The 26479-nt window shown below is 46.0% G+C and overlaps 2 protein-coding genes across 11 annotated transcripts in view; one reads left to right on the plus strand and one right to left on the minus strand.

Annotated features, from left to right (window-relative positions):
- ATP6V1C2 (ATPase H+ transporting V1 subunit C2) overlaps positions 1-26479 on the minus strand; it is an 88717-nt gene that overhangs the window by 54407 nt on the left and 7831 nt on the right. Inside the window, exons 2-4 of one of the 10 annotated variants that reach the window (XM_025261558.3) lie at positions 6376-6555; positions 4368-4519; positions 1796-1863 (exon numbers count right to left, since the gene is read on the minus strand). In XM_025261558.3, the coding sequence (XP_025117343.1) occupies positions 1796-1863; positions 4368-4496 (197 nt within the window). In that variant the 5' untranslated portion in view covers positions 4497-4519; positions 6376-6555. Of the gene's footprint in view, positions 1-1795; positions 1864-4367; positions 4523-5557; positions 5926-6375; positions 6556-26479 lie in introns of those variants that run through there. The other 9 variants (XM_025261557.3, XM_025261556.3, XM_025261555.3 and 6 more) reach the window with 9 other exon arrangements.
- On the plus strand, positions 4924-10969 carry LOC102412770. The gene is made up of 4 exons (XM_044926708.1): positions 4924-4937; positions 5630-6349; positions 6738-6896; positions 10611-10969. The coding sequence occupies exons 1-3, from the start codon at positions 4924-4926 to the stop codon at positions 6799-6801; spliced, it is 798 nt and encodes a 265-aa protein (XP_044782643.1). The 3' UTR covers positions 6802-6896; positions 10611-10969.

The raw sequence follows: 26479 nt of genomic DNA on the forward strand, positions 1-26479 counted from the left end.
TTAGTCCAACATCCCACACAGAGCAAGATGTTACTAACAAAGGGCTTCTTTTTCTTCTTAGGTGATGGGTGGCTGAACAGGAAATAGAACACAGAAAATGTAATTTCTAGCCCATGGCACCAAGCTACAGATCAGAAACCTCTAGTATGATCACTAGAAATCCTAGTTCTACAATTTCCATTAAAATGAATCAGAAAAGGCCATAGCATCCAAATCACCATTCCCCTGAGAAGGTAATAAAAGCACATGTCCACAGTCCCTGAACATAGGCAACTGTGGGTGGCTCAGTGGTAAAGATTCCACCTGCCAATGCTGGAGGCATGGGTTCGATCCCTGGGTCGCCAAGATCCCACGTGCCTGGGAGCAACTAAGCCCCCGTGCCACAAGTACCGAGCCTACCCGCTGCAAATACTGAAGAACCTGTGCTCCAAAACAAGAGAAGCCACGGTAATGAAAAGGTCTTGCACTGCAACTAGAGAACAGACCCCACAAGCTGCAAGTAGAGAAAAGCCCATGCAGCAGTTAAGACCCAACACAAGCAAAAATAAATAAAATTAAAAAAAAAAAAAGGAAACCCTCTACAGAGGATCAAGCAAACCTGGTCTCCCTTGGACATGCAGAGTGGTAGGTGTATGCCCTGGTCCCTGAAGACTCTTTTGTCACCTATTTCATTTGTATTTTTCTTAGAACCAAGTGCAAATGGTTGTTAAACCACAGAGTTTCATCTATACGAAGACAAGGTAGTATTATTATTTAAAACCTACCTGAAAGATAAATTATGGCAAATCCATCTGATGTAACATTACAGCGGACTAGTTAATGGTGAGATCCAAAGTATAACATACAAAGGGAAAAGCATGTAAAATGTGTGAATCCCATGGACAGAGAAGCCTGGTGGGCTACAGTCCATGGGGTCAAAAAGAGTTGGATGTCACTTAGTGAATTAACAACAATAATGATCTAAAATATTTCCCAATGATTATGTGCCAGATTTGTAATAATTTTTTAAAATAAATGATTTTAAGGTTCTAAAATAATTATCCCACTCCTACATGCACACAAAGAAGTACAAAAAAGGAGAGTCATTACAGCGTTGTTTACAATAGCAAAACACTAGAAAACTTAAATGTCCATCAATAGGAAAATTCAAATAAATTAGGTTACATTTAGTCAAGGTAATACAGCCATTTTTTTTTTTTAATAATTACGGGCTGACATGAAATTATCTCTAAGAAATGGGATTCAGGGCGGGGAAACAAGGCGCAGGATATATGCTATCATTTGTATAAAATTATTTTTAAGAATATGCTTATATTTATGGGTACAGGTACAGACTGTCTGTGGAAGGCTTTCCTAAAAATTATAATAATATTGCCTTAAAAGAGGGAAAATAAGAGGACAGGAAACTGGAAAACAGGTGAGAAGAAAGCAGATTTTACTGGACAGCTTTTCTTTGTAATTTGAATTTTTAATGATGTGCATGTGCATATGTTCCTACAAAAACCAACCCAAACCAAAAAAAAAAAAAAAAAAAAACCAAAAAGCTTTTGGCGGGGGTAAGCTGCATCATATTTTTCTAAGTGTTTCAGCACCTTATTCCATAGTCCTCTCAATGGCAGCCCCCTAAAAAAACATGCTGCCTGAGCAAGCAAATCTCCTCAAGGTCTCCAGCACCCTCACGAAGACCCACCCAGCTCTTCCTGTGACGTCCAGGGCCAGCCAAAGCAAAAGCACTGTGTCTTCTGACAACATTGGCACATTCTCACTTGTATGTAGTAAATAAGAAATATTTTACCTTTCAGCAAAGATATCAAGCTTCGCCAGCTCATCAGAGAGGCCGACAAGGGAATCCAAGGTCCCCACCTAGAAAGATGGGAGAGCAGTCAGGGGCTCAGACTTTGTAGCAGAGGGGTGGGGGAATGCCCTTTCAACTCCAGGGCAGGGAATTCTCTAACTTCCATCCTGGCTTAGTTTTCCTTGGTCAATGGTCAGACTGGAAACCGAGAAGGGATCTCAAGAGAAACCAGTGGATTTGGGAATATTATTGTTATTACTATTATTTTATTTTTTGGCCAAGAGGATAAACTGTCATTTCAGCCACAGGAAGGAGTGACTATGTGTCCTGGTCTCAGCTAACTTTCCCCTAAGAATGGAAGTCTGGGGGACTCCCCTAGCAGTCCAGTGCTAAGACTCCACACTTCCAATGTTGGGGGCGCAGGTCTGAACCCTGGTTGAGGAACTAAGATCCCACATAACCGAGTGGGATAAAATTTTTTTAAAAAAGACAGAAAAAGAGAAAGACAGTCTGCTCTTCAGGGGATTAATCCTCAGAGCTGAGGAAAAGATGTGACAAAAAGCCAATCAAGGAAGTTACCATTTCTGAAAGCCTTTCTCCTCCAAGTTAGTACAGCCGAGCCTTCTGTCTGGCCCTCTCTGCTGTTATTAACAATGACCTTTCTGGGGCAAGCCCAGCTTTTCCTCCCGCTCTCATTTAGGAAAGTCCTTTTCTTTTCAGGATAGATTACTTATGATGACCTGTTTCTTCATGTGGAAATTGTCCAAAATCGTGTTTAAAGGTCTACTCACTGAATCGGAAGGAAAAAGTTCATTTTCACATCATCAACCACTCATCAGACATTGAGAATTAATTAGGAAACCATGAAGTCTGGATATTCCTAGAAGTGTTATTCCTTTTCAAAGGACTTGATTTTAAGTAACTTTAGGCAGAAGTCATGTCTTTTTAAAAACTTTGTACCCTGGGGCTAATACAATGCCTCACACGTAGTGTAAGCAATGAGTGGATGCTTCATTTACTAAGCTTCACATATGTGACCATGGACAAACAATGGCAGGCTGGAAAAATTAGCAAGAAATGGGCTTAGAAGCCAATGTTGCTGCTTAACAGTTCCACAGCCCCAGTCTCCTTCCTCAGCCCGTCCTGATCTATAGTGTGGGAGTGGTGACGATGCACTTAAAGATGTTGTGTACAGGCCTCCAGTGTACTGGTCCATAAACTCTAGCAAATGCAGTAGCCTCATCAACAAGGATGCAGCTGTTTCGCCAGAGAGGCAAACTGAGGTTTAAAAGAGGATTATATAGCAATTCACTAGAAGAACTGCCTCTGGGAGCTTAGCAACATCCCTCCAGAACCTGGGGCTTCCCAGGTGTCGCTAGTGGTAAAGAACCTGCTTGCCAATGCAGGAGACACAAGAGATGCAGGTGCGATCCCTGGGTTGGGAAGATCCCCTGGAGGAGGACATGGCAACCCACTCCAGTATTCTTGCCTGGCAGGCTACAGTTCATGGGGTTGCAAAGAGTCGGGCAGGACTGACTGTTAGCACACACGCACTCCAAACCCCAAGAGATATTTGTAGGGCAGAAAGACTGCCTTACGCTTCTTCTCTTGGAGGAAGCATGGCAAATAGTCTACTCTTTTTGAAGTTAAGAAGACTACACAGGGACATCCCTGGTAGTCCAGTGACTAAGACTCCATGCTCCCAATGCAGGGGGCCTGGATTCAGTCCTTGGTCAGGGAACTAAGATCCCATTTGCCACATCTAAGAGTTTGCTCATTTGAAAAAGACCCTGATGCTGGGAAAGACTGAAGGCGGGAGGAGAAGGGGACAACAGAGGATGAGATGGTTGGATGGTATCACTGACTCAATGGACATGAGTTTGAGTAAACTCCGGGAGTTGGTGATGGACAGGGAAACCTGGCATGCTGCAGTCCATGGGGGTCGCAAAGAGTCGGACATGACTGAGCGACTGAACTGAAGAGTTTGCTAAAGATCCCACAGCGTAGCCAAATAAATAAATTTTTAAAGGATTACCAAATTTATTTTTTTTTACGATTTCACATATCTTGATCCTGTCATGTCTGTTTCATTTTAAAATCTCTTTCCGCCATCTACGCAGTTATCACTGAACCTCCTTCCTTCTCTCTCCACCAGAACCAGAGGGATGCTGGATTGCCCATCTTGCTCCCAGCCCAAGAACGCAATCAAGGATGAACATCTCCAAGCCTGCACATTTAAACCATGTTGGTTTTCTTAGATGTTGAAGACAGAAAGAATCTGAGAACAACTCCTGAGGACCCAAGTGTGTAAGACACCCTTTCTACCTTTTGAAGACACTGCTAGCCACGCCCTTGTCTCCTGCTTAGTCTGTCTATGGCTCTGTGTCCACAGTTAATTTGGAACTATTCGTGAAGCCCCCACCCAGGCCAGTCCCATCCGGACCCCCCTGTCCAGCCTCACACCCAGGCTGAACCTTAGCGTTGATGCCTTTGATATATTTTTTCTCCTTGGCTTTCCAGAACACACCCACCCCAGCCCATGACCTCCTTCCTCCTCCCCAGGAAATTGTACCTTGAAGTCAGGAATCGTGAATTTGGTGTTATAAGACAGGTTAGACTTGGAGGTCACTGTGTTCATCCTCTCCAGGGCTTGTAAATTTTCCTTATCTCTGGGGGCAGAAATTAACCAAAATTCCGACATGTTTCCAGTCTTCTTTGATCCAGCTACTAACCAGGACCACAGCAACACACACAAACAGAAACCGGAGGAAACAAGTGTCAAATATCTCTACCAGTTCACCACTCCCTTCCCTCAAAATTAATCCTCTCCGCTTTTCCCACTTCCCATTTGTTCCTTCTCTGACCTTCCAGTTTAGATTCTATAGCTCCAAGGACAGCCATGTGCCCCAGGCTTATCTCCACCTGGAAAGCCCTCGGGTCTTCACAAAGACTCCCAAAAATCCTCCTTCCCTCCGGTGATTCTGACTGGTTTTGAGGGGAGGAGGAGGAGGACTGCGGTTTCTGTCTCTCCTATTTCAGAGAAAGACCCGCACCGGATATCACAAAGTGGGAGACAGTAGCCTGGGTTTGGGCACCTCCTGGACTATTTCCCTCTCCTGGGATGCAGGATGGGGGGGGGGGGGTGCGTGGGGGTTGTGTGTGTGTGCAAGGATGCAGAAACCAGACAGGAGGCACTTCCATAAAGGGCAGCCTGGGCAAACCCAGATCTTAACCGATCAACCTTGACATTGAAGCTAGTTTTAAAAGACTTCAAGGGACTTCTCTGGTGGTCCCGTGGCTAAGATTCACGCTCCCAATGAAGGGGGATGGGGCAGGGGCCTGGTGAACTACACTGCATCTAAGACCCAGTACAGCCAAGTAAATATGGAAAAAAAAAAAAAAGACTCCAGAAAAATCTCTCTTTCTGTAAACTAAGGTTCGGGGGGAGGGAAAGAGAGGGGACTATTAAAGTCCTTTTTCCGCAAGACTAGGTGTCTATTCTGCAGAGGTGGGTAACATGCTGAGAGTCTGGTTGGAAGTTTCTGCCCAGCGTCTAAAGTCGATTCGTTCTGTTCATTCAAACGTGTACACACCCACACCTTTCTCCCCTCGGCTTGTTCTTCCCTTCCATCGCCTCCCAAAGCAGCTCTGGGGATGGCCACGAAAAACCCCAGGATAATAATAGCCAGAGTCCCATCGTGCAAGCTCTTCTGGTCGACCCCCGTCTCCCTCCACTCTAAGACAATCTTCACCCCTCCTAACCTCGAGCACACCGAACGCAGTTCCTTTCGCTTTCGATCGCTGATGGCCTGGGGACAAATTGGCCCCGAGGAGATGCCACCTGCCCTGGCCCCTGGGAGGGCACAGCAGAGGCGCCGGCTCCCGGGTTCCCACGGAGAAAACTCGTGGAGGGCGCGCGTGGGCCGAGGAGGAGCAGGGACCAAGGGGACGCGGGCAGCTCGCTCTGGTCCCCCGGGTCGCGACGCGCGCCCTCTCCCCTCGCCGCCTCGGGTCCCCGAGCCGCCGCGCGTCCTTACCCGGAGCCCGCGGGCCGCGCGAGCAGGCAGCGGGCGGGTACTGGGCCGAAGCTCACGGCCGGCTCTCGGGAGGCAGCGGCTTCTGCGCGGCGCCCCGCCCTGAGCTTTTATCTGAGCGGCAGGTGGCTCCCGCCCCTCCGGGTATTTGCATACCCGGCAGCCCGCCTCCAGCCGCCGCCGAGGCCGGGGGCGCGGGGCAGCTGGGGTCACCGTGCCGCGCGAGGGGGCGGCGGATCCGTTTCCTTCGTGTCTTGGCCAGATCCCCGAACCCCGATCGGCTTGGGCTGGGGACCGGCGGGATTCTGGAGAGCATCAGACGGGGGTCCCAACCCCGCGACGGAGCAGAGCGGAAGACCGGGAGAAACACGGGAGGCGCTGGGGACCCGGACACCTGCCCTCCCTGCGTCTCTCCACTCTCTACTCCATCCCTGGACAGCAACCGGGGACCGTGTCTCAAGGGGGATCACCAAGAGACAGAACTGACCTGTCTGTTGGTGTCTGGAAAGCGCCACGACAGGTTCGTATATGTTTTGGAACACTCACCTGGGCAGAGGAACAGTCTTGCTCTGGACGTGGGCGTGAGCTTGCACTCGGTTGCCAAGGAAACTGTCCACCGCAGGGCGCGCCCACCGGACTTGACCGCCTTTGTAATTGCAGTGACTATAGTAGGAATTTATCAATAAAACTACAGCGTAGTACCGCGGCTTGAGCTCATAATCCGTGCTGTTTGAAAACAAAAGAGGGAACCCCCAAAACTTAACATGTGAGTGTTTAAAGAAAAACAAAAACACCTCTAAGAATTCATTTTCTCTGGAGGCTAGGAGGAAACTATAGTGCACCCTTCTTTGTGGATGGTATTTTCAGTGGTTTCTGGGAAATATTAAAATCTCCAAATTATTTTTTAGGGGGGAGAGGATGTTGAAGAAATTTCAGTGTGTTCCTGAGTGTGGGCTCCCCCTTGCCACCTGAAGCTAGCCAGACTGGCCACCTGCTACAGGGAATGCTTTCAGACCACTGGAAAGAAGCCTAAGGCATAAGATCCCCAGATGCAGCAGGATGAAAAGGTGAGTTTTAAGGTCACAGCAGGTGGCCCTGCAATCCTATTGTGGAGCTGGGAATGGCAGGTCGGAACTCCCTGCAGCTGTCCACTGCATCATCGTGATTGGGACATGCGGGCACATTAGTCAGTCCTTGTGACATTTCCTCCCAAGGGAGGACACCTGAAACCAAGGATGAGGAAACCCAGTGTGTACAGGAAGGTAAAGTGGCAATTCCAGGGAAGGAGTGGCCTGGTTGGACATTGACGTGGGATCTCGTATTTTGGACTTTATCTGGAATGCCATTCTTTCCAGCCAGGGAAGACAGATGCCTTAGAGTCAGGCTCCCCTGGTGGCTCAAACAGTAAAGAATCTGCCTGCAATGCAAAAAACTTGGGTTCGGTCCCTGGGTCAGAAAAATCCCCTGAAGAAGGGAATGGCAACCCACTCCAGTATTCTTGCCTGGAGAATCCCATGGACAAAGGAGCCTGGTGGGCTTCAGTCCATGAGGTTGCAAAGAGTTGGACGTGACTGAGCAACTAACACACAGAGTTGGGAGCAGACCTCTTTTATGAACAACAGCATCAATGCCCACAGATGTTGCCGGAATAGCTGGTGTCATGTGACTGACAAGTGGCAATGCTGTGAGTGGAACTCAGGCCTCTGATCCAAACCCCATGTCCTTCCGACTGCTCCCAGAAAGCCTGCAGCCTGGTCCTCACTGTGAGAACCTGTGATTTCCATCTCAGTCCAGGTTTTCCCATCCTTCCTTGTTCAGAGACCTGGCTTCTCAGAGATTGGGCAGCGTGTTTAGAAGTGTCCCCAACTTTGCTTATGAATCCTTTTCTTTTTATAAATCTGATTTCCTCTTTTTTGGTGAAATAAAAGTCTGACATGAATTAACTCCAGGATATCTGATTAAGAAAAGAATAAGGACTGTAGTCTTGCTCATCTTACTCAGAATCTGCAATCTTTCTGGTCTTTTGCATTTTTTTTTTTAAAAAAAAACACTTAATTATTTAGTTATTGTTGGCTGTGCTGGGTCTTCGTTGCTGCGAAGGTTTTCTCTAGTTACAGAGAGCGGGGGCTATCCTTGGTTGTGGTGCTTGGGCTTTTCATTGCCATGGCTTCTCTTGTTGAGAGTACAGGCTCTAGAGCTCGAAGGCTATATTTCCACAATTTAAAAATAACCACTGTTAACATTCAAATTGCCTCTGTTTTTTTTTAAATGTATATTCATATATACAAATATGGGCTTTAGGACATGACTGAGGTTATATGTTATACATAAAGTTTGGCATCCTGCTATGGATTGCTTTTTGGAGATAAAAATACATTTATCAGTCTATGTTATCACTAATTTACCACACCAGAACTTGAGTCAGATACATTTGATTTCAAAGGCAAATAAAGAGATCTTGCTGAACAACTTACATCTTAAAGAAAAAAAAAGAGAGAGACTGAGAGAGCAGAAACAACTCTTGTCTTGCCCCAGGGCTTTTTGATTTGCAGTTTTCTAGACAGTATATGTACTTATCCATTTTGAATCAAGGTGTTATTTTCCTGTTTCCCTATAAAGTGAGATCACTCTTTAACAGAAAGAGAGAGGCATCAACCAAAAGTTGTAGAGCCTGATCCTTTAGGATATTGTGAAGTGAAAGTCGCTCAGTCGTGTCTGACGCTTCGTGACCCCATGGACTATACAGTCCATGGAATTCTCCAGGCCAGAATACTGGAGTGGGTAGCCTTTCCCTTCTCCAGAGGATCTTCCCAACCCAGGGAACAAACCCAGGTCTCCCGCATTGCAGGCAGATTCTTTACCAGCTGAGCCACCAGGGAAGCCCCCATTAGAATATTAGGAGAATACAAAACAGCATTCCCATCCCATACATCAATAGAACAAAAGTGGTTTCCTTCCATATATTAGCCTGAAGCAGCATTTAACACCCATGTTCAAATTCTCCACCCCCACTCCCAAAGTCTCTGAAAACTGCACTAAGTTGAAGTGCCTTGACCAACTTTTATAAAATATCCCCAGGTTACGAAAATAAAAACAGGTTTATAGACACAGTTCTGGAAGAACCCAGGTTGCAACCCAGGTTAAAGAATGCTATCTCTTCCTGGGAAAAAAAAGGCTGGGGAGGAAATGCCATCAGCCTTGAATCATCTCTAGCGTATTATGAATTTGGCTTTGGCTAAATATTCCAGAAGTATTTCTGCAGCTGTCACTGGCTGTGCACTGAGCCAGCTAAATCACGCAGAAGGGAACAGTCCCATCAGGTTCGGAAACTAGAAGGACAAGGCTGGTCTTTTTGGTCTGTTGTCCACTGGCCTCTCCCACACGGTGCCCTCTTCCTTACTGCATGGAGACAACCCTTCTCAAAGATGCATGATTCCACCTGCAATCGGCTTGGGTGGATTTTTTTAGACTTTGCTGAGAAGGATCCAGGGAAGTTTTTCTGAAGGGACAGGTCTCTAGAGGAGAAAAATGCAAGCCAAATTGTCCCTGGAGTGTCAGCTTGGTGTTGTAGGAAGAGATTAGGCTTTGGAATCAGATTATCTGATAAACCGCTTAACCTCGCTGAGCTACAGTGTTCCTATGTTTAAAAAGGAGGGCAATTATGCTTGCCTTTCAGGCCTGCTCTGAGGATGAGAGAAAATAGTGTTCGAAGCACCAAAGTCGGAGCCTGAGAACCAGCTGTGCTCAGTAAACGTTCCCTTCATCTCTCACTCCCTCTGCTTTCTTAGAAGGTCTCTAGGGGTTCATGTTTGGCATATTATTTGCCATTATGTTTGGCATATTATAAGAATCCCTTGTTATTGCCCAACATCTTTCTCTAGGGACTCAGAGTACTTTGATCTTCATTTTGTCATATAGCCAATACCCTTGTGATTTTAAGGACAGCATCATGATGGTGTTCATTTTTTTTCTTTGAAGAAAATAAGGCCAAGGAATTCTCATGATTCCTTTACTCAAGTACACAGAGATAAGTGTTCATTTCATTTAACAAGTTTTTTTTTAAATTTTTTTCTCCAGTATCTTCCAGCCTCCGTGGAGTTTGCAAAAATAAATCAGTTTTCAGACCCATGGTAGAGCAAAACAAGCACGGTAAACAGAATTTCGAGCTGTCCCAACTCATGAAGCTATGAATACAAAACACGGAGCAGGATGTGGCACATGCATAAAAATGAGATATAAACATTCAAGAAGTGCCATGATCCTCATTTTACAGATGAGGAAACAAGCCCAGGGAGATTAAGTGAGTCGACTGAGAGCACAGTCAATGGCAGGCCTGGGACCTGAACTTCATTCTTCTGAGTGTTACACAACAATATGTAAACGACTCCTCCAGCCCAGAGAAGCAGCTTCTAACACACTATGTGGAGTTCAATTCCTGGCTCTTCCACTCATCAGCCAAGTGAACTTGCACAGTTAGGGCTCAGGGGGCTGTAAAGTGGGGATAATAATCGTTCCTGTTTTATAACTTTTTTCTGAAGATTAAACAATAGGGCTCAGCGACTGGTCCCTACCAGTCATCGCTCAAGGTGTGCTCTGAGTATCAGCCACCTTAAAAGGCACCTCTCTCTTCTTCGCCTCTTTTTCTCCTTTTGTTTCTTATTTCCAAGTTCCTTTCCCCCACTACTGGGTTCTTTTGCAAGATCCTGATTCTGCCCAGTTGTAAACATGTGACCCATCTGTCACTCCTGCGTTCAGTCACTTCTAACATGTCTTTGATGCAGTTAATCCCGGAGGAAGGAAGGAGTGGCCAGTGCTTGAGGAGGAGTCTCCCGGCTCCAGCAAAGAGAACCCACCAGCGTTTCAAGCTCTGCCTTGGACTTGAGAGGATCTGACCTCAAGTCTCCAGTTCTGTCATGGATCAGCTGTGCCCTTTCCAAGTACAAGCTCCTGTAGTCAGGTTTCCTCACCTATAAAATGAGGACATCAAGGTCCTGTTGTTTTCCTTGTGTATGTGCTTCATTGCTCAGTCGTGCCCTAGTCTTTGCAACCCCCTGCTCTGTAGCCCGGAGAAGGCAATGGCGCCTCACTCCAGTACTCTTGCCTGGAAAATCCCATGGATGGAGGAGCCTGGAAGGCTGCAGTCCATGGGGTCACTGAGGGTCGGACATGACTGAGCGACTTCACTTTCACTTTCCACTTTCATGCATTGGAGAAGGAAATGGCAACCCACTCCAGTGTTCTTGCCTGAAGAATCCCAAGGACGGGGGAGCCTAGTGGGCTGCCGTCTATGGGGTCACACAGAGTCGGACAGGACTGAAGTGACTTAGCAGTAGCAGCAGCTCTGTAGCCCACCAGACTCCTCTGTTCATGGAATTTTCCAAGCAAGACTACTGGAGTGGGTTGCCATTCTCCTCTCCAGGGGATCTTCCCAATCCAGGGATGGAGCCCACATCTCTTTCATCTCCTGCACCGGCAGGTGAATTCTTTACCATTGGGCCACCAGAAGTTCAATAAAAATGGAAATAAAAATGGCCTGTGTGTGTGTGTGCGTGTTAGTCACTCAGTCATGTCTGACTCTTTGTGGCTCCATGGACTGTAGCCCACCAGGCTCCTCTGTCCATGGGATTCTCCAGGCAAGAATACTGGAGTGGGTTGCCATTCCTTTCTCCAGGGGATCTTCCCGACCCAGCAATCGAACCTGGGTCTCAGGCATTGCAGGCATGTTCTTTACCATTTGAGCCATGAGGGAAGCCCAAAAATGGCCTGGCCAAACATTCAAATGTTTAGATGTGGAAATAAGTAAACATCTGTTGCAACCCAAAAGGACTTTCCTAGCTTTATTACAACCTTTGAAAAACATGAAGTGAATGTTTTCTTGTGTTCCATTCTGTTCTTCATTCCTTCATTTCAGTAACTTCCTAATAGCCAATCCAAAGCAAACCTTACATGTTCTACTCTGTAGCACAGGGAACTCTATTCAGTCCTCAGTCCTCTGTAATGGCCTATATGGGAAAAGAATCTAAAAGAAAAGAGTGGGTATATGTATTGATATAACTGATTCAATTTGCTGTAAACCTGAAATGAATGCAACGTTGTAAATCAACTATACTCAAATAAAAATTTTAAAAATAAATAAAATATATCTACATCTGCCTACTTGTCTTCTTTGATTCTTCTACGTCATTATCATCTTTACTCTCATCTCCTGTAGCAGATGGAATAGTGTTCTCCCCAACAGAAATTCACATCCACCCTGAATGTCAGGTGCAGAAGTTTCGTGCTCGCTCAGTCATGTCCAGCTCTTTGTGCCCCATGGACTGTAGCTGTCAACTCTTCTGTCTATGGGATGGACACTATTTAGGAAAAGGGTCTTTGCAGATATAATCAGTTAAGGATATTGGGATGACATCATACTGGATTTATCATAAGAGAAGACACAGAGACACATGGGCAAGAAGACATGCAGATAGAGGCAGAGACTGGAATATTTCACCCCCAAACAGGCCACTTTGGCGTATTGATTACTTTGAATGAAAGGCAGTTGAGACACATCAGGGGCAAGAAGGACACTGATCTTGCTCTTTTTCCTGAAAGCAGGAGATAAAGCTCCCATATGAAAGTGTCCTCCTTGATCCAGGGGGAAGAAAGACTTGCTTATCACTAGAGATGGGCGGGGTTGGGGGTGGGGCTGGGGGGTGCTGGGGACTAAGATCTGTACCAACATCCTTGTTAAACTAACCCTTATCTTCCAAGGTTACTTCTTCACAATTTACTGCCCCTCAGTACAAGCCCCTTTGTCTTATCCATTTGTCACAGGTTCCTTGTGTGCTTGTCTGAAAGATGTAAAAGCTTCCTGCTCTGGTTTTAAAAAATTGTGTGCTTTTCTCCTGTTAATTTGTTCTGTGTCCATTTAATTCTTAGGCCCAGCCGGAGACCCAAGTAGGACTGAAGAGAGTTTTCCCCTCTTACAATTCTACTTTAAGTTTATGACCATGAACCCAAGTTGAGCCCCCTATGTGATGCCACTTCACACTCACCAAGAGAGCTATAATTTAAAAAAGGAAAACAGGTGCTGATGAGGATATGAGAGGAGTTGGGGCCCTCATACACTGTTGGTGGCAATAAAAAATGGCTCAGCCACCTTGGAAAACAGTTTGGTAGTTTCTTAAATATTAAATACATTTATCGGATGACCCAGCAACCTCACTCCCAGGTATACAGTGAAGAAATTCAAACTACATACACACAAAAACTTGGACACAAATGTGAACAGCATTAGCCATAATACCCCAAAACAATTCAAATTTCTATCGACTGATGAACAGGTAAATAAAATGTGGCATATTCACACAATGGAATATTATTTGGCAATGAAAATGAGCAAGGGTGGGGAGTTCCCTGGTGGACTAGGGGTTAGGATTCTGGGCTTTCATTTTTGTAGCCAGGGTTCAGTCCCAGGTCAGGGAACTGATAACCAGGCCAAAAACAAACAGGAAGGAGTGAGGCGCTGACACCCGCTTCAATATGGATGAACCTTGACAACACTGAAGCCAGTCACTGAAGACCATAAATTGTCATGATTCACTTCAGGTGAAATATCCAAAATAGGCCAATTCATTGAGGCAGAAAGCAGATGAGTAGTTGTCTAGGGTTTGGGGGAAAGCAAGGGGGTGGGGAAGAGTTAGAGGAAAATGGAAAGCGGCTGCTAAGAGTTTCTCTGAGGGATGACGCAAAGGTGAGACTGAGTGTGGCGATGATTGCACAACTGTGTAAAAACAAAATTGTAATTTAATGCGTGAATTGTATGCTATGTGAAATATTCCTCAGTAAAGCTGTTAAAATATAGAAACCACCACAAATACCATTTACCAAAAAAGTAACCGAAAACAAACAAGGCCGCTCAAGCGTGACCTGCCGGTGAAACCTTTCTAAATCCTTGTTTGGATTCCCACCCATTCCTCTCTCAGGGTTTTCAGAACTGTGGCCGCAGAGCCTGCCATCCGTCTGTCTGTCCTCATCGCTGGACTGGATCAGCAGCCTTCACTCTTGTCCGCATCTCCACCTTCACAAGGACGGCTGCCAGTAAAGGTCTGTGTAATGAGTGAATTCTCATAATCACCTTGATACATTCTGTAACAGAACAAACAGATAGCTAATAGTTTGATCAATAAATATTCATAGCCGTGAACCTTGGCTTCATCAGCATCTGATAAACATTGCTGAACCTGAGGTTCTGAGAAGCACGCTGTGCTTAATAATCTCAGAGGTCGAGTATGTCAGATTCCCGGAGTGCTTGAACTCTGTTTTGATCTCAGCACTGTGCAGCCAACATTTTGCTGGGTTGCTGGAGCAAGTTGCTGGGTTCGTGGCTGGAGTGGGAATGCACCGGCCCAGGTGCCCCCATCCCCTCTCCGGCCTTCAGTCTGCAGCCAGCTCTGGAGATGATTTAGTGCATCCAGACCCTGTATCTGAGTCACCAAGACTAGCACTGTGAGCTCTTCTTCCCGAACTGATCCTGGAGACCTGCGCCTGGCCAGCAGGTGACAGTGATGGAGGAAGTGGCTGGTCCTGCCTCCTCGTCCTGGCATTCCACTGAGAGCCTGCGGCCGGCCCCTTGGCTGGGCCTGTGGGGAGGACAGTGTAGGCGTTCCTCTGGTTCTACAGAGGAGGCTCCTGCCTGGCAGTTTTTAAAGGGAGGTTGTCAAGGTCCCTTTGACCATCTTCTCTCTCCATAGGTTTATCTGGTGACAGTGACACCGGGATGGTATCCATTTGGAAAATGAGCACTGCGCTCCTAAGGAGTTCTGAATAAGAATGTCACAGAGGAATGAGGGTCCCCAACACGCAACCGCCGTGAGGAGTAGCATGGATTTTCCGCGAGTCTCTGTGTTTTGGAAACCTGCTGAAGAGTCAACCAGACTGATGAAGCGACACACAAAGCGGGACTTGCCAGATATTAGTGAGACTGGCTGCTGAAATCCCTTGGGAGACTGCCATGGGTCTGGGTTGGGGGATGACCCTGAGCCACATGCCTGAGTTTGGGAGGCCCTTGGGGACCTTCATGTCTTCGGCCAGCCCATCTCATCCCACCTTGGGCCCTTGCTGCTTCTCTGTGCCTTGCTCTCCTCACTCCCCACCTGCCCAGGGTGCTCCAGGTCCTCACCCTGATCCCAGAGCCTGGAGGCAACTTGGCGACATCTTCCAGGACAAACACACTGGCTGCGTGTCAACCTGCCTCCTTTGTGCTGATACCCCACCTCGAGGACACCTGGGGGGGGAAACCGGTGCGGCCAGACCAGAGGCCTCTGTGTGTGTGGAGAAGCCCCTGTGGCGAAAGCTCCAACAGGCCAACGCCCTTTCCCCCTCCCAGGAAGGGACGGGGAAAGCAGAGACGCGTGGTCCTTGGAGATGGTGGAGTAGGTCAGGGAATGACCCCTGTCTGCCTGGTTGCCTGTGAAGGCAAAGCAAATCGACAGTGAGTATTTCCTGAATGAATGAATGAAGATGAATGAGTGAAATATCATCATCTAGCCCCTCCTCCGTGAGGGCCCAAGCATCTGACTTTGGTATGGTGGTTCTCTTCAGCTCGAGTGGGGTGTCTTGAGTGTCCCATGGACAATGTCCATTCCCGGCCTCCAAAGCTCCTCCACTCCAAGGACCTTCCATCTGTCTTTTCAGCTGCCCACTCCTGTGGCCGCACCCTGCGCCTTGTCATCACCTGAAACTGCCCCACCCCGGAAAGCTTAAATACCAGTATCCCACTCTCATACCCAGCTCCCACTGCACTGCCCTCAGCACGCCCACACACACACACACACACACACACACGTACACACCTCTGCCTTCCCCTGCTCGGTCACCTCCTCCCAATGTGGCTTCTTTTCATGCCAGGCAAACGGTCTGAACTGCCTTCTCATCAGCACCTCTGATGCTCTTACGTCCTACCCTTCCCGTGAATCCACCTCACCTCATTTCAGCAAAACCCTTGGTGCTCAGTGTCCCCCCACCCCCCGGGCAGTCCAGCAGTGCCCGAGAGGTGCCACCATGCTGCCCGGCTCCACACGTGGCCTCTTTGTCTGGTTGTCCCTTCCCTCCGTCACTCACCCATCGGTTCTTTCAACAGATAGGCACTGAGTGCTGACCGCAGGCCAGGACTGTTCAAGGTGCCAGGGACTGAGTGGTGAAAGCTAGTTCTGGCCCTGCTCTCATAGACCTCCCTGCTCGTGGGGAACACGGTAAATTGACCCAAGACCATTGTGGTGACTCAGCCAGGTCTGCCTTGCTGCTCGGCTGCAGTCTCTCCTGGAGGCTTTGCAGCCTTCATTCTGAAGATGACCTCATCCCCCACTCCCCAGGAAAGTGATACCCTCAGATGTCAATGTTGCTTCTAATTCTGCCAGTCTATGGATTTACCATCTTATGTAGTCCTTCACCCCATTGCTGCCTTGTTTTTCTTGTTTAGAGGATATGACAGTTCCCCCTTTTTGAGGCTGGCACCCCCTCCCCAGCTTATCACCAAAGCCTCCCCCATCTCCTCTGTCAGTTATCTCCTAGCTGTCTTTCATCATCCAGCACACCATCATTCTACGATCCTTCCCCTCAGCATGCAAACTCAGCCTTCTTTCTTTCTGTATTGTTGTTTTAATTGTTGGCCGTGCCTTGCAGCTTGTAGGATCTTAGTTCCCTGACTGGGGATTGAACCCAGGTCACCATGGTGAAAGTGTTGACTCTTAACCTCTGAACCACCAGGGAATTTCCTTAATCATTATCTCTCTTTAAACCTCCTTCCTTGGTCCTTGAGCCCTACTCCACTGCCCGCCCTGGACTCTCTCCCCTTCGTTCTAAATGTCCAGCACTGTGTTCACATCCTGACCACCAGGTACACCCGTGTTCCCCTGCCTGAGGAGGACGTACTGTGTGTACAAGCCTGTGCTCATGGCTAGGGGAACCACAGGGGACACAAGGCCCTGGCCTCAGGCAGCTTCCATTCTAGAGTGGAAAGCAGGTCAGATGCAAGTAAACAGGTAAATAAGAATAAGAAATTCACATTTTTTTTTTAAGTTCTTACAAAGAAGATCCAAAGGGGGAGTCAGACTGAGAGTAGCTGGGAAAACCCACTTCAAATAGGGTTCTCCGTGGAGAAGTGACAGGGCCTTGAAAGTTTAGAGTGGCCCAGATTCATGAGGGATGGAGACAGGAAGAGCCGCACCTGGTGGGAGGAACCTCCCAGCTGAGCATGTGTAGGTGGGCTCTGTTCCCTCCGCAGGCCGCCCCCATCTGGCTCTGTCCTCACCACTTCCTCGAACACAATCCTCCTCTCATTTTTCAGCCCAGGGAACAGGTGTGGTCATGTTTATTAGTGCTCCCCTATCTAGGTTGTTGTTCTGTCGCCAAGTCATATCCGACTCTTTGTGACCTGATGGACTACAGCACGCCAGGTTCCCCTATCCTTCACCATCCCCCAAAGTTTGCTCAAATTCATGTCCATTGAGTCAGTGGTGCCATCCAACCGTCTCACCCTCTGTCACCCCCTTCTCCTCCTGCTTTCATTCTTTCCCAACATCAGGATCTTTTCCAGTGAGTCAGCTCTTTGCATCAGGTGGCCAAAGTATTGGACAGCTTTAGCCTCAGTCCTCCCAAAGAATATTCAGGGTTGATTCCCTTTGGGATTGACTGGTTTGATCTCCTTGCTGTCCATGGGGCGCTCAAGAGTCTTGTCTAGCACCACAAATCGTTTAACACTCTCCTCTGGAATCACCCCTTGTTGGGACTTGCATGAGTCCATTGTCTTATGTGGTCACTCAGGCTCCTTCCTGTGTATCTTTTCTCTGACCTCCCTTTATTTTTGTTGTCTCCATTCATTACCCACTGCTGTCTTGAGGTACACTGGAGGTTAATGGCTTTTGAGGGCTCACAGAACCCTTTGATCCTTTGTTGATCTCTCCTCCCAGGAAAAATATGTGTATATTACCTGTACATAGGTTTCTTTTCATATGATATTATCCAGGGGTTTGCGGGCCCACCTAGACTCTTGGATTCCAGATTAAGAAGCCTTATCTATACACTTTCCCAGAGATATTTCATCCACTTCCACAGGAACTACTTGTTCTTCATAACTTTTAAAAATTCAAGTGTAGTGGAGAGGAAGGGATGAGTAGATAGAATACAGAGGATTTTTAAGATAGTGAAACTACTTTGTATTATATAATATTTTTGTAACATCTAATGGGAAAACTGAAATTTAAATTTGAGCCAACCCAATGTTATTACTCCAGTACTCTTGCCTGGAAAATCCCATGGATGGAGGAGCCTTGGTAGACTGCAGTCCATGGAGTTGCTGAGGGTCGGACACGACCGAGCGACTTCACTTTCACTTTTCACTTTCATGCATTGGGGAAGTAAATGGCAACCCACTCCAGTGTTCTTGCCTGGAGAATCCCAGGGCCAGGGGAGCCTGGTGGGAGGCTATCTATGGGGTTGCACAGAGTCGGACACGACTGAAGTGACTTAGCCGCAATGCTATTACAATGATGAATATATGTCATTATACATTTTTGTCCAAACCCATAGAATACCAAGAATGAAACCTAATAGAAACTACAAACTTTGGGTGGTAATGAAAATCAGATGACAATATAAATTGGGATCTGTTTCTGGACCCTCTTTTCTTTTCCATGATAGATTTGTTGGTTCTTCCTTCAGAAGCTCACCATCTTGATTACGGTGACTTTATAGTAGGCCTTTAAATAGTCTCTAACTTTGTGGCTTTTTAAAAGTGTTTTGAAAATAATTTTTGTACTGCTACACATTTTAGATTCAGCTTGTTAATTTCTACCAAAAAAAAAAAAAAAAAAGCCTGCTGATGTTTTGCATTGAATCTACAGATTAGTGTGGTGAGAATGAACATCTTCTCATTTATTTATCTCCCCAACTTTCCACCCCTCCCCCACCACCAGGACCTGCTCTTGTGTTATCTACCATCATCCCTGACCCTGAAACTGGGAGGCAACTTTAACCTTGCCCTCTCCCTTAGCCCAACGACAATCATGAAGGTCTGCTGATTTTTCTCTTTGTCCCTAGTGGTACCATGTGCAGGCCTTCCTCATTACTCACTCAGATAATTGCAATCACTGCTTAATAGCTGGACCCAGCAAATATAACTCACATATCGGCCTGAGAGGCTGCTTTTGCAAATCTGACCCCACCCATCTAGCTTGACACCCATTAGCTCAGGGTGAATTTCCAGTTGGCTTAACTTGATGTATACCAGTTCACTATCTGGTTCTTTTGTACCTTCTCAGCTGCATTTCCCAATATCCACTGCCCCTTCCTTTTCCTGAAAGCCTCCCCACCCCTTGAATGAGTTGGGGCCCCTTGTTGATGCACCCATCATGCCCGGTACATGGGACTGGGCACATAAGGCAGGGTCTCTTGCTCAAAAATTGTGAAGAATTTCAAGATGCAACAGAAGAGTTTTAAACCAGGTGTAAGTGAGGCTCTTGTGAGCACAGGGCTTTTCATGACTGTACTGGGCCTTTGCATATCCCATGCTTGTCAGTGTCTCTGTTTCTATGGAGCAGGAAGCCCTAGAGCTTTGAAGAGCCCGGGCAGGTCATCTGTGAAGTAAGTTGCTTTTTTCCAAAACCAGTGGCTTTTGTTCCTTTGTGATCACTTTGAATGCTCTTAGAACAGAGAACATTACTATTATAGTCTAGCTGCTTAATTCTGACAACTGAGTCAACAAATAATTACGTATGATGAGGCTTGCTGTGATCAGGGTATTTCGAGATGAAATGAGTTTGCTTGTGGTTGCATCGTCAGCCAGTGACCCCACTGCAAAGGTGGGGATGGTGATAAACCTTCAAGCACAGAAGTCACCAGTTTTGGGGTAGTATAACCAGCCTGTGCTCATTCTCAGTAAACATCTGTTCTTATGCAAAGGATTCTACACATGAAACTCAGGTTTTCCAGGTGCCTCGCCAATGTAGGAGGCGGGTTCGATCCCTGGGTTGGGAAAATCCCCTGGAGAAGGAAATGGCAACAGGCTCCAATATTCTTGCCTGAAAAATCCCATGGATAGAGGAGCCTGGCTGGCTACAGTCCATGGGATCACAAAAGAGACAGACACGACTTAGTGACTAAACAACAACAAATACATTAAACTTTCCAAAAAAGCTCCTTTAAATAGACTGGAAATGCATGCCCATGTGTATCTGATGTTATTTACACAAAGTGTTAAGTGTGTGATTGAAGGGGGAAATGTGCAGTGAGGTAGCATCCCACAGTCTGGGGCAAGGTATGGGGTGCTTGCTGTGATCTGGTTTGTTCTCAGGTCCTAGTGAGAGTCTTCATGGTGAAGTATAAGAAGCCTTCTAGTCTGACTTACTGCCACTTCCCCTGGCTTAGTTTCTCCTGCTCTGGATGCCTTTTCAGCTTGGACTGTGCTCTATGCAGTCTTTTATCTCTAATATGCATGAGGTCTGGAAATAGGTCCAGTAAATGGCTAATGAATGGCTAAACAATGGAAAGGGAGGAAAAAAAGAGGGAAAGAATCAGAGGGGAGATTTCAGGGTTGGATTATATTATCTTGTGGAAATAAGATAACTTATATTACCCCCTACCACCACCACCTAGAGCAGACAATAAAACAAAACACAGCATTGCATAATCTAAAGTTCAGCTTAAGTTTGTCCATAATGTAGATAATAACTCATTCCGGTTTAAGATAGCTAAATGCCCATATATGTAATACTAATGAAAACAAAAAAATTTTAAAACTAGCAGAAACAATAATAAATTTATATCGATAACATTTATGAAAGTTGTTTTCTTAATAACATGTATGTAACTTTGACTTTTTAAATTTAGTTGTTCATTTATTTATTCAACAGACATGGAGTGTTTATTATGTGTCTACCTAGGGAACAGATTTCCATGATCAAACATTGTATAATTCACCATTGTCCATTTGTGGATTTAACATAATTAAAAAGGAAATCTTTTTAATAGTAAAAATATTAAGTCTATTCCTCTCTCTCTCTTTCTTGCCCAAGCTATATAAAACGGACAAAAAGCATAACACAAGGCTATGTGAAAAAGCAGGGCAGCACCAATGTGCAAACTGCGTGTGCATTCCAGAAAACTTGAACGTTATCTCATAATATTGACTCTGGAATCTGTGTGCCAATTCAGCCCACAGAGAAAGACTTACATGGTAGTATCTTATTTTCATATAATAATGTCATCTGCAAAGCATTCATAGGTGTAATGTCACTTCAAATATGCCTTCTAGAACCCAACAACCTGAAGCAGACATATGGACAAATGCCTGAACACATAGTAGTAACTCAATAGCTACATTTTTTTTTGGCTGCACTGGGTCTTCACTGCTGCGCATGGGTTTTCTCTAGTTGTGGTGAGTGGGGGCTACTCTCCTGTTGAAGAGCTCGGGCTCTAGAGCATGCAGGTTTCAGTAGCTGTGGCACGTGGGCTTTAGTTGCCCCGCACCATGTGGAATCTTCCCAGACCAGGCATCAAACTCTTGTCCCTTGCACTGGCAGGAGGATTCTTAACCACTGGACCACCAGGAATGTCCCTCAATAGATATTTGCTGAATGAGTATATGAGTGAATGTGGTTACAGGACACAAATCAAGAGCAAAGTATTAAAAGAATACAAAAATTTTATAGGGAAGTCCTAAAGGCATTTCAATCCAATAGCTGAATACACGTGTACTTAATTTAGTTTCTCAAACTCTTGCTGTATCTCGGGAGGGATTCTCTTCTTCTCTGGGTGGGAAAGACAACCTGCCCATGCTGATTGCGATGATAATGATGGTGATGGTGACGACCATACAGGCTGCACATGGTTAGGCAGAATTCCCAGATGACCCAATGTCCTTCACCTTTGCATAATTCCCTCCTCTGTAAATATTATGTTACATCACATGACAAAAAGGTTTTGCAGATGTAATTAAGGTTACTAATCAATTGATCTTAAGATAGGGCTCACCCACTCACATGAGTCCTTCTCTGTTGGATGCAGAGGGGAAGTCTGAGACCTGCTTTGGCTGGCTTGAAAGACTACAAGCGTCTATTCCACGAGTTGCCCGTGGCGGGAGGGGGAGCTGAGGTCACAGGGGAAGAACCTGTGATCAGCTTCTGGGAGCTAGGAGTGGCCCCTGGCTGACAGCCAGCAAGGAAATAATAAGGGATCTCAGTTCTACAACTGCAGAACACTGAATTCTGCCAAAAGCAAGAATGATCTGGGAAGCCGCTTTCTCCCCAGAGCCTCCAGACCAGCCAGACTGGATGACACCATGGTTTCTGCCAGAGAACCAGCCATGCCATACTAGTCTTCTGGCATACAGAGCTGTGGGTCAATATTGATACTGTTTTAAGCCACTACATCCCCTGGAGAAGGGAATGGCTACCCACTCCAGCCTTCTGGCCTGGAGAATTCCATGGACAAAGGAGCCTGGCAGGCTACAGTCTATGGAGTCGCAAAAAGTCGGACATGCCTGAGCAAATTTCACTTCACTTTAAGCCACTACGTTTGTGGTAATTTCCTATTAGCAACAGAAAACCAGTCCAGTTGTTGATGATATTTTTAAGGTGTGGAAAATTCCTGTGCAGTTTACAGGGAAGCCTGAGCGATGATTTAGAGAAACAGGGAAATAGGTGGGCTTGGCACCCTGGGCTGGGCAAGGTGCGGCCAGCCACCAGGAACTTCAGTATTCTGAAATGGAGTCTGACAGGCGGGAAGAAGACCATGCCATCAGCAAGTGCCTGAAAGACAGAGCATTATCTTTGGGAATCACTTAGAATAACATCTTCCTCTTTCATTCAACAATTTATATTTGTTCTATTCTCAGTGTTGCATGTAATTACATATATGTATACCAGTCAGATGGATAAGGTCCCTGTTCTCAAGGGGCTTCCATGCTAGTGAGCATGGAGGAACCAGAGGATAAAAAAACTTTTATCAGTGTCTGAGAGCAAAGTCATTCCAGGTAATAAATGCAAGAAAGACAACAAAGCACATGAATGTGAAGGAGGCAGCCAGGTAGGGGTGGGACTGCTGGGGTCGAAGAAGGCATCCGGGGGTGGGGAGGGACATTTCAAATGAGATCCAGATGGTGCAAAGTGGCAAGATGGTAAGGTCAGAGCATTCAGGACAGAGAGAACAGCAAGTGCAAAAACCCTGAGGTCAGAAAAGCAAGTAAATAATGTGGCCAAGTCACCGGGGAGAAGGAGGTAGGCTGAAGACAGGCGGTGGAGGATCGCATCGGCATCAGGGAGGAGCTGGGATTTAAATATGCGTGCACTGGGTTCTAAGAAGGAGAAGGGAATCATCTGATGTGGTGTTTCTAAAAGGTTGTTCTCAGGGATAAGAGTCCGGGTAGGAGTGAGAGCAGGGAGGCCAGGGGAGAGAGGCATCAAGAGTTCTCATTCTTGGGCCTCCCTGGTAGCCCAGTGGTAAAGAATCCACCTGCCAATGTGGGAGACACGGGTTCAATCCCTGATTGGGGAAGATCCCGTACACCTCAGAGCAACTAAGCTTGTGCAGCAACTACTAAAGCCCTTGCACCCTAGAGCCTGTGCTCCACAAGAGGAGTCACTAAAAAAAAAAAAAGCATGCATACCACAACTAGAGAGTCGCCCCTGCTCAACGCAACTAGAGAAAAGCTCACGCAGCAGCAAAGACCCAGCCCAGTCACAAATCAATTAATCAATAAAAATAATTTTTTTTTAAAGTATTCTGGTCCTGGTGGATAGTTGGGAAATCTGTACACGAGCCTCCTGTAATGCTCATGGAGAGAAAACGAGGAAGCAGGCTCCAGAAGAAACAGTGAAGCTCTATGGACCTAGCAGGACGATTCTTAAAAGACAAGCAGGCAAGCAAATAAAACACTTTTATTCTGAAGTAATTTGAGGTGAATTTAACTCAGATGACCATTTTATCCACTACTGTGGACAGGAATCCCTTAGAAGAAATGGAGTAGCCATTATAGTCAACAAAAGAGTCCGAAATGCAGTACTTGGATGCAATCTCAAAAACAAAAAATGATCTCTGTTCGTTTCCAAGGCAAACCATTCAGTATCATGGTAATCCAAGTCTATGCCCCGACCAGTAACGCTGAAGAAGCTGAACAGTTCTATGCAGACCTACAAGACCTTTTAGAACACCCAAAAAGATGTCCTTTTCATTATAGGGGACTGGAATGCAAAAGTAGGAAGTCAAGAAACATCTGGAGTAACAGACAAATTTGGCCTTGGAGTACAGAATGAAGCAGGGCAAAAGCTAATAGAGTTCTGCCAAGAGAATGCACTGGTCATAGCAAACACCCTCTTCCAATAACACAAGAGAAGACTTTACACGTGGACATCACCAGATGGCCAACACCAAAATCAGACTGATTATATTCTTTGTAGCCAAAGATGGAGAAGCTCTATATGGTCAGCAAAAACAAGACCGGGAGCTGACTGTGGCTCAGATCATGAACTCCTTATTGACAAATTCAGGCTTAAGTTGAAGAAAGTGGGGAAAACCACTAGACCATTCAGGTATGACCTAAATCAAATCCCTTATGATTACACAGTGGAGTGAGAAATAGATTTAAGGGACTAGATCTGATAGACAGAGTGCCTGATGAACTATGGACGGAGGTTTGTGACATTGTACAGAAGACAGGGATCAAGACCATCCCCATGGAAAAGAAATGCAAAAAAGCAAAATGGCTGTCTGGGGAGGCCTTACAAATAGCTGTGAAAAGAAGAGAAGCGAAAAGCAAAGAAGAGAAGAAAAGATATACCCATTTGAATGCAGACCTACAAAGAATAGCAAGGAGAGATAAGAAAGCCTTCCTCAGTGATCAGTGCAAAGAAACAGAGGAAAAATAATAGAATGGGAAAGACTAGAGATCTCTTCAAGAAAATTAGAGATACCAAGGGAACATTTCATGCAAAGATGGGATCAATAAAGGACAGAAATGGCATGGACCTAACAGAAGCAGAAGATATTAAGAAGAAGTGGCAAGAATACACAGAAGAACTGTACAAAAAAGATCTTCATGACCCAGATAATCATGATGGTGTGATCACTCACCTAGAGCCAGACATCCGGGAATGTGAAGTCAAGTGGGCCTTAGAAAGCATCACTGCAAACAAAGCTACTGGAGGCGATGGAAATCCAGTTGAGCTATTTCAAATCCTAAAAGATGATGCTGTGAAAGTGCTGCACTCAATATGTCAGCAAATTTGGAACATTCAGCAGTGGCCACAGGACTGGAAGAGGTCAGTTTTCATTCCAATCGCTAAGAAAGGCAATGCCAAAAAATGCTCAAACTACCTCACAATTGCATTCATCTCATCTACTGGTAAAGTAACGCTCAAAATTCTCCAAGCCAGGCTTCAGCAACACATGAACTGTGAACTTCCAGATATTCAAGCTGGTTTTAGAAAAGGCAGAGGAACCAGAGATCAAATTGCCAACATCCCCTGGATCATCGAAAAAGCAAGAGAGTTCCAGAAAAACATCTATTTCTGCTTTATTGACTATGCCAAAGCCTTTCACTGTGTGGATCACAATAAACCGGAAACTTCTGAAAGAGATGGGAATACCAGACCACCTGACCTGCCTCTTAAGAAATCTGTATGCAGGTCAGGAAGCAACAGTTAGAACTGGACATGGAACAACAGACTGGTTCCAAATCGGGAAAGGAGCACATCAAGGCTGTATACTGTCACTCTGCTTTTTTAACTTATATGCAGAGTACATCATGAAAAACGCTAGACTGGATGAAGCACAAGCTGGAATCAAGATTGCCGGGAGAAATATCAATGACCTCAGATATGCAGATGACACCACTCTTATGGCAGAAGAAGAACTAAAGAGCCTCTTGCTGAAAGTCAAAGAGAAGAGTGAAAAAGTTGGCTTAAAGCTCAACATTCAGAAAACTAAGATCATGGCATCTGGTCCCATCACTTCATGGGAAATGGATGGGGAAACAGTGGCTGACTTTATTTTTTGGGGCTCCAAAATCACTGCAGATGGTGACTGCCACCATGAAATTAAAAGACGCTTACTCCTTGGAAGGAAAGTTATGACCAACCTAGATAGCATATTCAAAAGCAAAGACATTACTTTGCCAACAAAGGGCCATCTAGTCAAGGCTATGGTTTTTCCAGTGGTCATGTATGGATGTGAGAGTTGGACTATAAAGAAAACTGAGCGCCAAAGAATTGATGCTTTTGAACTGTGGTGTTAGAGAAGACTCTTGAGAGTTCCTTGGACAGCAAGGAGGTTCAACCAGTCCATCCTAAAGGAGATCAGTCCTGAGTGTTCATTGGAAGGACTGATGTTGAAGCTGAAACTCCAATACTTCGGCCACCTGATGTGAAGAGCTGACTAATTTGAAAAGACCCTGATGCTGGGAAAGATTGAGGGCAGGAGTAGGGGACAGAGGATGAGATGGTTGGATGGCATCCCCGATTCGATGGACATGAGTTTGAGTAAACTCTGGGAATTGGTGATGGACAGGGATGCCTGGCGTGCTGTGGCCATGGGGGTCTCAAAGAGTCGGACACGACTGTGTGACTGAACTGAAGACATTAAGGTTGGTGCAGTTTTTATTAAGTAAACTACATAT

This window comes from Bubalus bubalis, chromosome 12, assembly GCF_019923935.1.
Source record: "Bubalus bubalis isolate 160015118507 breed Murrah chromosome 12, NDDB_SH_1, whole genome shotgun sequence".
In the NCBI taxonomy this organism is placed as follows: domain Eukaryota; kingdom Metazoa; phylum Chordata; class Mammalia; order Artiodactyla; family Bovidae; genus Bubalus; species Bubalus bubalis.